At 38.3% G+C, this 10069-nt stretch overlaps 1 protein-coding gene across 2 annotated transcripts; it reads right to left on the reverse strand.

Moving 5' to 3' along the window:
* Positions 1-262: 262 nt before the first annotated feature.
* LOC105776301 (protein RNA-directed DNA methylation 3) lies at positions 263-9847 on the reverse strand. 2 transcript variants are annotated; one of them, XM_012598875.2, is made up of 19 exons: positions 9491-9847; positions 7916-8160; positions 7648-7803; positions 7403-7561; positions 7235-7318; positions 6149-6216; positions 5721-6056; positions 5580-5631; positions 5361-5516; positions 5117-5260; positions 4925-5036; positions 4679-4828; positions 4535-4589; positions 4373-4437; positions 4087-4141; positions 3575-3611; positions 3349-3376; positions 3161-3256; positions 263-3068 (listed from the first exon to the last, which is right to left on the reverse strand). In XM_012598875.2, exons 1-19 carry the CDS (start codon positions 9690-9692, stop codon positions 577-579), a joined length of 4692 nt encoding a protein of 1563 aa, XP_012454329.1. In that variant the 5' UTR covers positions 9693-9847; the 3' UTR covers positions 263-576. The 2 variants fall into 2 exon arrangements, with proteins under 2 accessions (XP_012454329.1, XP_012454328.1); XM_012598874.2 differs by having other exon boundaries at positions 5114-5260.
* Positions 9848-10069: the final 222 nt, after the last annotated feature.

Below are 10069 nucleotides of genomic sequence, written 5' to 3' on the forward strand. Positions count from 1 at the left end.
ATATTCAAAGTGTTACATAAGCGCTGAAGTAATCAGCGTCTGAGGTCCTAAACCTCGAATTAGAGTATTCTATATTTTGTGAAATCGTATGGAATATGCATTAATCAAAACACTATATACTCGTCATGCAAAAAAAAAAAAAGGGTTCACTCCTAGAAAATGACCATTTTAAGGGTTCACTGTTCCATATTATATGACAAGAAATATACATAAATATACATATATATCGAACCACATCAAGGAAAACGAAAAGCATGAAAACTTAAAAAATGCAATGAACTTGAAATAGAAGTCATAATATTATCAGTTGATGTAGTTTGAGCAACATCTATGCATCACTATGCCCAATGAGGAAGCCCTACATAATATGGTAGCATTACTAACTTGAAAGGAATATTAACAAACATAAAGCTGTTCTAGTAAACACTAAACAGCAAATGTCTTCACTACTACCAGTCTGCCCGGAAACACTACCTTGTTCCATTCCGGAACTCTACACTGTAGAAACTGCAGAACAGACCCAAAATAGAAGTATCTACAGCACTGAAAACCTTGTTCGGTAAGCGAAGGTTAAAATTACCATCCTCCCTTGCTACCACCACTCCCTTGTCCCCAAGTACTTGTTGATGATGCCTTACCCCATGGATCTTGGTTTCCTCTATTTTCACCTCCATCCTTTAACTTGTTCCAACCAGAAGATGGGGCTTCATCAGCAGTTTTTGACTGAGATTGATCTCCCGAGCCCGATCCTTGGTTACCCCACCCTCCAGCAGAAGTAGTTGAACTCTTTCCCCACCCATTTCCTTGATTGTTACTTTCATTAACTTCCTTGCTGCCACTTGACTGGTTCCAGCTAGACCATTTGTCACCATCAGATGAATTCGAAGACTTCCGGTTGTTATCTTGACTCCCACCTCCTTCATTAGTTGAGCTAGAGCCTTTGTTCCACCCACCAGATTGACTCCAACTAGAGGATTGACCTCCTTGATCAGCAGTGGATTGATTCCAAGTCTTGGCTCCACCTCCACTTGTTCCACCATTCCCCCCCTCTTTGTTCCAGCCACCAGACTGACTCCAACTAGAGGATTGGCCTCCTTGATCAGCACCAGATTGATTCCAACTCTTACCTCCACCTCCACTTGTTCCACCATTCCAGCCCTGGTTCCCCCCCTCCTTGTTCCAGCCACCAGATTGACTCCAACTGGAGGATTGGCCTCCTCCTTGATCAGCACCTCCACTTGTTCCACCATTCCAGCCCTGGTTCCCCCCCTCTTTGTTCCAGCCAAAAGACTTATTTTCACCAGAATCTCCACCATTGTTCCAACCCCCATTTTGATCCCTCCTACCACGTCCTCTACCTCCAAATCCTCCCCTATCACCACCTCTTCCACCTCTACCTCTGTAGCCACCTCTGTCACCACCTCTACCTCCGTAGCCTCCACCATCACCACCTCTACCTCCGAAGCCTCCACCATCACCGCCTCTTCCTCTGTAGCCTCCACCATCACCACCTCTGCCACCAAAACCTCCTCTGTCAGATCTGCCCCATCCTCTATCCGATCTACCTCTACCCCGAAAACCTCCTCTGTCTGTATCTCCTCTACCTCTAAAGCCCCTATCTGAGCCATCTCTACCACCAAAACCTCCCCTCCAACTTCCACCACCTCTATTACTAAAAGGCTCCTTTTGGTCTTCATTTCCACTTCCAGAACTCCAATCGCTTTTCGGCTTCCAACCAGATTCCTGGTTTGCATCCCCAGATCCTGAATTCCAGTTGCTTTTCTTACCCCAACCCGAATCCTCGCCTGCACTACTGGAACTAGGGTTCCAACTACCTTTGTTGCCCCAACCAGAGTCTTGGCCAGAATCATTTCCAGTGCCCCAATTTTTCTTACCCCAGTTAGAATCCTGACTTGCATCTGCTGATCCCTTTTTCCCCCAACTAGAATCATTGGTTGCATCACCAGATCCAAAGTTAGAATCATTTTTCTTAGCCCAACCATCCTCGTTTGCACTACCAGAACCAGAGTTCCAACTGCCCCTTTTGCCCCAACCAGAGTCTTGGCCAGCATCATTGGAACCAGCACCCCAGCTGCTTTTCTTACCACATTCTGATTCCTGATTTGCATCTGCAGATCCTGAGCTCCAGTCACTTCTCTTCCCCCAACTAGAGTCTTTGGTTGCATCACCAGATCCAAAGTCTGAATCATTTTTCTTAGCCCAACCAGAATCCTGGTTTGCATTACCAGAACCAGAGTTCCAACCAGAGTTTTGGCCCGCATTTTGGCTGGCTCCACCACCCCATGAAGAACCCCCATGTTGCTTGCCCCAACCATCAGACTGATTCTGAGATCCACCCTTAGTCCAACCTCCTGCTGCACATTCATTTGCATCTTTCTTGATGCCCCAGTTCGTGGTTTGATTCCCACTGAAGTCATTTCCACTGGCACTTCCCCAACCTCCCTTAGAATCTTCTGCAGCAAGTTTTGAACTACCCCAATTACCCTTGCTTCCACCAGTACCATCTTTATTGTTCAACTTCTCCACAGCTTTACCCCAAGAATTATCTTCAAAGCCACCAGCATCATTCTTTTTACCCCAACCTCCCTGTTGATTTGACCCTACAGCATTATTGTTCCAATCACTACTTGAGTTTTCGTTCTTTCCCCATGATCCTGGTTCAGCCACACCTTTACCTTTATCCCATGCACCAGATGATCCCTCAGTGACATTCTTTCCATTATCCCAACTTTCTGATTTTTTCCAACCATCATTACCAACATTAATTCTTGTATCTTTCTCCCATGCAGTGATATTTGAAGAATCAGCAAGATTTCCGGTTTCAAGCTTTGATTGACCCCAGCTGCCTCCAACATCTTTTGAAGCACCCGATGGATCTCCACTAGAGGTAGCTTTACCCCAAGCATCAGATGCACCACCACTGGAGTCAATCTTGGGAGCAGCTTTATTCCAACTGCCCCAACTAGCATTTTGATCACTGCCACCTGCAGCCCAGGCTGAATTCTGCTTTGTACTTGTTTTATTTTCCCAAGCAATAGACGAACCATCTACATCATCAAAAACCAATGAACAGGCTTTAAGCACAAGTAAATACTGTATAACAGTTGATGCTTACTGAAACAAGATGTATCATTAGAACCTGTTTTTTTATCATTATCCCCAGAACAAACTGCTGCACCCCAAGATGAATTCTGGTTTGGAGTCACCTTGGTCTCCCAGGCAGAGTCTTCACCATCTAGAGAAGAGAGTGAAAAGGAACACCTTTAAGCACACAGTAAATCCTTTTCCAGGCATTGCCCATTGACAATAATGGTGCAGTAATCTTACCTCTCTTCTGATCAGTTTCTGTCTGCTGCTGCAACCATAACAAAATTTATATAACTACTTCCATGAAAGACTACACATTTTCTAGAGGTGAATGGAAATCATGAATGTATTCAGCAGGTGTAATTGGGTGGGTGGCATTGTCCATCCACATATTTGTGCATGTGCATGTGTGTCTCTGCGTGTGTGTGTGAGAGAGAGAGAGGGAGAGAGAAGATGAAAGACAAACCGTAGTGCCAGGACCAGAGAAACTAGGCCATGAGCTCCTGTAAATAATTGTAGACCAGGTTCAGAATGCAGAAAAAATAGCACAATCAAGACAGAATGAAAAGATATGGATGGAAGGAGGATAAGTAAATTGTCATGAGCAAAAAAGATCCTACAACTGAAAGCAGATTGCAGGTATTTTATCACAAGTTTTTTCCACCTCAAACATGAGTTCTACTCTACATTTGCACTCACCAAGGTTGAATTACTTTTGTTTCACAACACAAATTAAAATTAAAATGCCATAAAATGAGTGTAGTTATACAGGCAATAGAAGGAATATATTTGGCATTCTCTATTTCTACTTTTGCAGATATAACACGTACACTATACATTCAAAACCGTAATTATTATCCGATCAACAATTAGACATACATGCAAGCAAAGTATGTAGGTATCAAAGAATAACAGAACTATTCTACCATTATAACCATCTCTATATTTTACTACTAGGGACAGTTTATTTGTTTTTACCCCTCAGCATTCCATCCGCCACCCTCAGCCGATGTTCCCGCTCTATTCAACCAATCTACCAAAAAGAGAAGTGAACAAAAGATAAGGTATATCAGTTAATGTAAGGTCAAGGATAATATAGAAAAAGAAAGCATGGACGTGAGGATAATAAAAAACCTAATTGGAATTAATTTAATTGGATTCAACCAAACCATCAATGAATATCCATGCCTCATTTACAGAGAAAATATTTGATAAAAAAGGAAAACGCAAGACTTTTGACACATCTAGGTAGAGAACCTCTCACCTCCAGACGAACCTTCCGATCCCAGAAGATCAAATGGTTTGAATGAACTTGATCCATCATGCTCACTTATAAAGGAAGAGTAATAGCAGATAAAAAGGTATTAAGATGACTGTTGAAAAAGATATACGAAGTAAACTAATCAAAGTTACAAAATCCAGGTACTTTGTATTTGCAGCAGAGCTCTTCCCTTGAACCTCAGCAAGATGCTCATTTTTAACTATAGAAACATAAAGAAACCATTAACATCATCTCAGATAATATAAACCTATAATTCACGTCAAACAGATTATCCATTAATGTACCAACCTGTAAGAACCTTCTGCTTAGAATCCAGTTTAACAGTAACATCTGAATAATATACAGCTAAGACACGGCAAAGGTACCCTTTCAAAGGACCCACTCGAATTCTTAAGGTTTGACCAATGGAGAACATTCCATCTCTGTTCCCTCTGTTGACTGCATATGAAATAATTATTAGTGTCGAAGCCAAGATTTGAAAACATGATGACTACTGACAGACAAAACTAAAGAACAAGATTCTTAGGAACATACAATCACTCTTAGCTTCCTTATCTTGAGAATGCCAAGGCTTTTTAGGCGATATTGGGGACTTAGGAGATGATACAAAATCCCCAAAATCTGAAGTACCACCAGGATCACCACCCTGAACAAAAATAGAAAATTCATTATAGATCATAAGAATCTTAAGATGGAGAGAGAGAGAATGTTCATTTCACTTACAACCTTATCACTGCATATATCTAAAAATTGCTTGATTTTCTCACACTTCAGTGATTTACAGCAGAAATAACCACCATTATCAGTCTCATTCTCATCATACAAAAATATGGTCCCTCTATAGATTTGTTTAACAATCCCTTGTTTACCCTGCAATGTGAAACAGGTGACATTAATATGCACATACTCTACTTAACAGAACTAAATATATACAATGAGAAACCGATTAGATTAGTGATTGCAGTCAAACCTCATATTGACCTTCCAAGACTTTAACAGTGTCACTAATGGATATCGTCTTCGAGTGATGATCTAATGCAGTAAACTTTGTATCCATAGGCCCATTCTTTAACTCCCGCTTTTCAACAGTCACTACAACAGGTCCTTCTGGAGCCTCTTTTAAAATCTAGCACATGCATAGCAGGTAAGAAGCCAGATTCATCAAAAGTAAATAATAAAATCAATTTACCTTGTAACGATCATCTTTCTCCATGCCAACAATAAGCCCAAAATCTTTCCGGCTGCATTGGAAATGAAAATGAACATAAAATAGATTAACAAGTGGTTGGCACATGGTTACTACCATGACAGACTTCTGTTCAAGAATTACCTGAAACAGACAAGATTATACAGTTCGAAGCCATCATCCAAGCCAAACCCTGATGAGCCTTCTCCCTTCTCACCTCCTTTTTCATTCGTAGTCGTCTTTTTCTTCTTTTTTTCACCATAAAGCTGTGAAAGCCACTCCAGATCATCAGATTCATTATTATCAGAATGACTAAACTTTAGAAGCTCCTCCTCTGTAGGCATAACACCCCAGCAGCTTAATGAATCTATGGATAATTTTTTATACAGATACCCATCCTTAAGCATCATGCCATCAAGTATTTGAAAACCAATGCCGGTGTCACGGTCTCGTCTAAACTGAATGAGAGGTCGAAACTCCCTGCACCAGGCTCAAACATCAATATTAATATCCAAAAAGGTATGGAACTGATAAAAAAACCATAATAAATGAGCAAAGATCAGGTGTATTACTCGAGCTCAATTGAGCTTATCAATTTTGGAGCTGGTATAACAGTTCTATTGATGGAAACTCCAGCACCCTGTAATACAAAATTGGTGATTTGATGAAAACCTTGTGCATATATATCTCTGTAGCAAATATAAAAACATCTGAATGCTCCAACTAACAATTATCCACAACTCAACAAATGAAACGATCTTATGCTTTCTAAATTTAAAGAGCAAAGACTAGCACATCCAAAACTTAAATCATCCAAGAACTATCATGAAAACCACCACATTATAATTTTTAAAAAATCCTAAACCTTCAAACTAGAAGAACTAAACGGAGCACTGAGGTTAATACTGGCACAAAGACACTTTAGCAAAGATGGAAACGAGCAAAAAAGAGACAAAAAAGTAGGGCTGAGGCAAAAAAAAAAAAAAAAAACCGATTCAAGCCGCAATGTTAGGTTTGGTTTCAGTTTTAATTTTATCAAGTTCAATTTGGATCTGGTTCAGTTTGTACTTGCATATATTCAGTTCAATTTGATTTTCAGTTCACAAATTAAAAAATCTCAAATCTCAAATCCAAATCAAACCGATTCTATTTTTATTTCATTTATAATTTTTTTATTTTATATTTTAAAAAATCTTTTATATTTAAAAACTAGCGAAAATAACTTGAAATACAAAAAATTAAAAACCACTGAGCCGAACCAAACCAATCTGAATCAATGGAATTCGGTTGACTCGGTTAGCTTTTATATTCGGTTTGGCTTTGGTTCAGTTTTCTAAAACCTAGATATTGCATAATAACAGCAATTTCCCAAAACCAAACCTGAATGCTTTTCAGGTCAATCATACGACAGGGAAATCTCTTTGTTTGTTATAAACATGATTCATCACAAGGAATCAAGGATATAAGAGAATGAAAAGAAATTGGAATATCCTGTTAAATCTATACAAACAACTAGGTTAGCTGACTCTCTCCAATAGCTCTCTTTGGTTCTTCCAGAAAAAACATTTAAGAAAGATTACTAAGTAAGCAGTTATAAGATATCAATGTAACAGAAACAGCAGAAAAAACAAGCTTATATTGGCAGTTAGTATTATTACAAATTTAGCAGCCATTGCTTGCAGATCAATTCTTGGAATGAGCTTCACAGTTGCTCGTTTCTTGTCATTGTTTACAAACACAACCTACAGAAAGAAATTTGACACAAAATAATTAAAAAACTTAAAACAGGAAAACAGACTTGATTTAAACATAGAAAACAAATCTACCTGGGCAAGGTCCCCCTTATACTTCCCATTCTTTATCCGAGCCCACATGCCTTTAGAGACTTCACTACGTTTAGTTCTGACATTGAGTAAATGGTAAACTTCATTGCTTGGAACTGGCGCCACTCTTGAAGAGTAAATGTAAGTCAGACCTTTACATGCCTAAAATAGAACAAAAGGTATGTTAGTACACAGACATAGAAAAAATGAAGCCATATCATTTTCTGGTGTCCTAAAACAAGATTGACCTCGTTAATATCACATTGTTTGTCAGCTTCAATGTAGAAAAACCCCTTGATGTGATCAACAGAGAATGCTGATATTATCTGTAATTTTGTTCCTAGTGATTTCATGTCAATAAACTTCTGCATGAGACAGAAAGCTGAATGCCTTTCACGTCCAACCTACAAATAACAATTTTTAGGTGTAACCAATAAAAGAGAAATAATAGGCGTCAACAAAGACTGCATTCAAATTCCGGCAGGATATGTTACTTCAACAACACATCAATCATACCACACATTTAACTTTCCATATAATAGGATCCTTGGAAGGAGGCATGGTAGAGTTTTTGTCAATTGATCCCTTAGCTTCATAAGAATCTTCATCAAATGTCGTAAACCTAGCACCATCCCTGTACCTCTCCTCCATCATTTTATCAAACTCCTCCTCGATCACCTCTTCCTTGGGAACAAATGGAAGGTTATGGGCTTTCCAAGGATTATTATTTGCATTAAGATCTGGTTCTTCTTCCATAAAATCTGATGTCCAAAATCAGAAAACATGGGGTTATGAAGGTAAAAGGCAACAACATGTCGGGTTGATTATGCAGTAACAACCCAACAAAAGCATTAAGTACAAGGAAACAGAATTATATTATTTAACCAAAATAAAATTAGAGATAAAAGATTTGAAGAACTTCAAGAACTCAACAGTTATTTATAAACTGAGATGAGATCTATTTGTTTCATTGTATATAGCACTTTCTGGTCCTTGATATCAATGACTAGAAAATTTGAGCTTTCTTGTGGTGAGAATCATGTCAATCTTGGAAGGTCCAAAAAGGTATGGAATGTTCAGAAAGACATCTCAGAAGAACAAGGAAGACTTCCATTACACACATCACACAATCCAAACAAAACATGAAGCAAAAGGAAGTCATGGCCAACCTCAAAACAGCAAAAGACAAAAGTTCTTCAAGGGCCCTCATGCATGGTGTAACAATGTAAATACGCCTCAAACCTCTTGATATATCAAATCAATTCCGAACATGATGCCCAAAATATCCCTCCTTTACCAAACAAGCTATGAAAAATCATCCCAAGGCTTTAAAAATTAGTTGTTTGAAAAATGCTCAACCCAAGAACCGGAAGCATTCACCCAAAGAAGCTTCAGAAAATTAACAAATGCATAAGAAAAATCAAAGCACAGGCAAACTCAACCTCAACCTCAAGAGTCCTAAACACAGCAAACAAGAAAAACTTCCTAAAAAGTTGCATTCACATTCACCAATACTACACTAATAAGCTTTTTAAACTCAACCTGACAATCATCTCCATGTTCAGTTAACAAAGATCTATAAACATATGAGAAATAGAACTTCAAAACTACTTAATATGTACCAGTTTCACAACCAAACACCCTAAAATGATTATTCATGCAGAAGCAAAAAAATTCCCTCAGAATAACTCAAGAATGATTATTCATGCAGAATGTCCCACTTTCACACCCAAACAGCCTAAAATGATTATTCATGCAGCAGCCAATAAAAATTAAGATAAAAAAAATCACTCACAAATACTCAATAATGGCAACAAAATCTCATCAAGATTTCCATTTCCAAAAAAAAATCTCTTCCAGAATATTTAACATATTAAAAAGTTGAAACTTCGCTTAAATTTTAAAAAAATGAAAACCCTAAAAACCCTGAAAAGCAGAATGCAGAACAAAATCAAAGAAAAAACCCTAAAAACTCGCAGAAATAAGCAACCGCAAAATGCAAGACTCCAAAAGGAAGCAAATTGAAAAAGCAAAAGCCAACAAAAACGAAAAAAAAAAAGAACAAACGAAAAACGATCAGATCAGCCATACAATCATCAAAATCGCTGTCATCGCTGGCTTCATTGTCATCAACATCAGCAGCGTCTTCAAAGAACTGAAGAACTCCCCGATTCTTCCGCTTCCGACGGTTCTCCTCCGCTCCACCACCGCTTCTTCCGGCGCTGACCTTCCGTTTCCCATAAACCACCTCCTTCTCCTTTCCCTTCCCCTTCCCCTTCCCCTTCGACGACATATCCTTTCAGTCCAGTTGCAAAACTTTTACTTTTTTTTCCTTATATTTTTCTACATAAATAAAAAATTTTCAGAGAATATCAGTGTATCATTTTCTCCGAGGGTTTTTTTCTTTTTTTTCTTTGAAATAGAGTGTTATGAAAGTGTGAGTGATGGAATTTTATGGTAGTGTACTCCAAAGCTGATATATATATATGGCATTTTACGATTGCATCCTTCGCGTTCTGCCCTTATTAAATCATGTAAAAGGACAAAACAGTCTATTTGTTTCCTACTTCTTTATTTTTAGACCGGGTAAAATACAATTTCGTCATTAATTTATTGATTTTATTCTATTTTAGTCACTCAATAATTAATTATTAATTTAATAATAAATTT

The sequence above is a fragment of the Gossypium raimondii genome, chromosome 10 (genome assembly GCF_025698545.1).
Source record: "Gossypium raimondii isolate GPD5lz chromosome 10, ASM2569854v1, whole genome shotgun sequence".
In the NCBI taxonomy this organism is placed as follows: Eukaryota; Viridiplantae; Streptophyta; class Magnoliopsida; order Malvales; family Malvaceae; genus Gossypium; species Gossypium raimondii.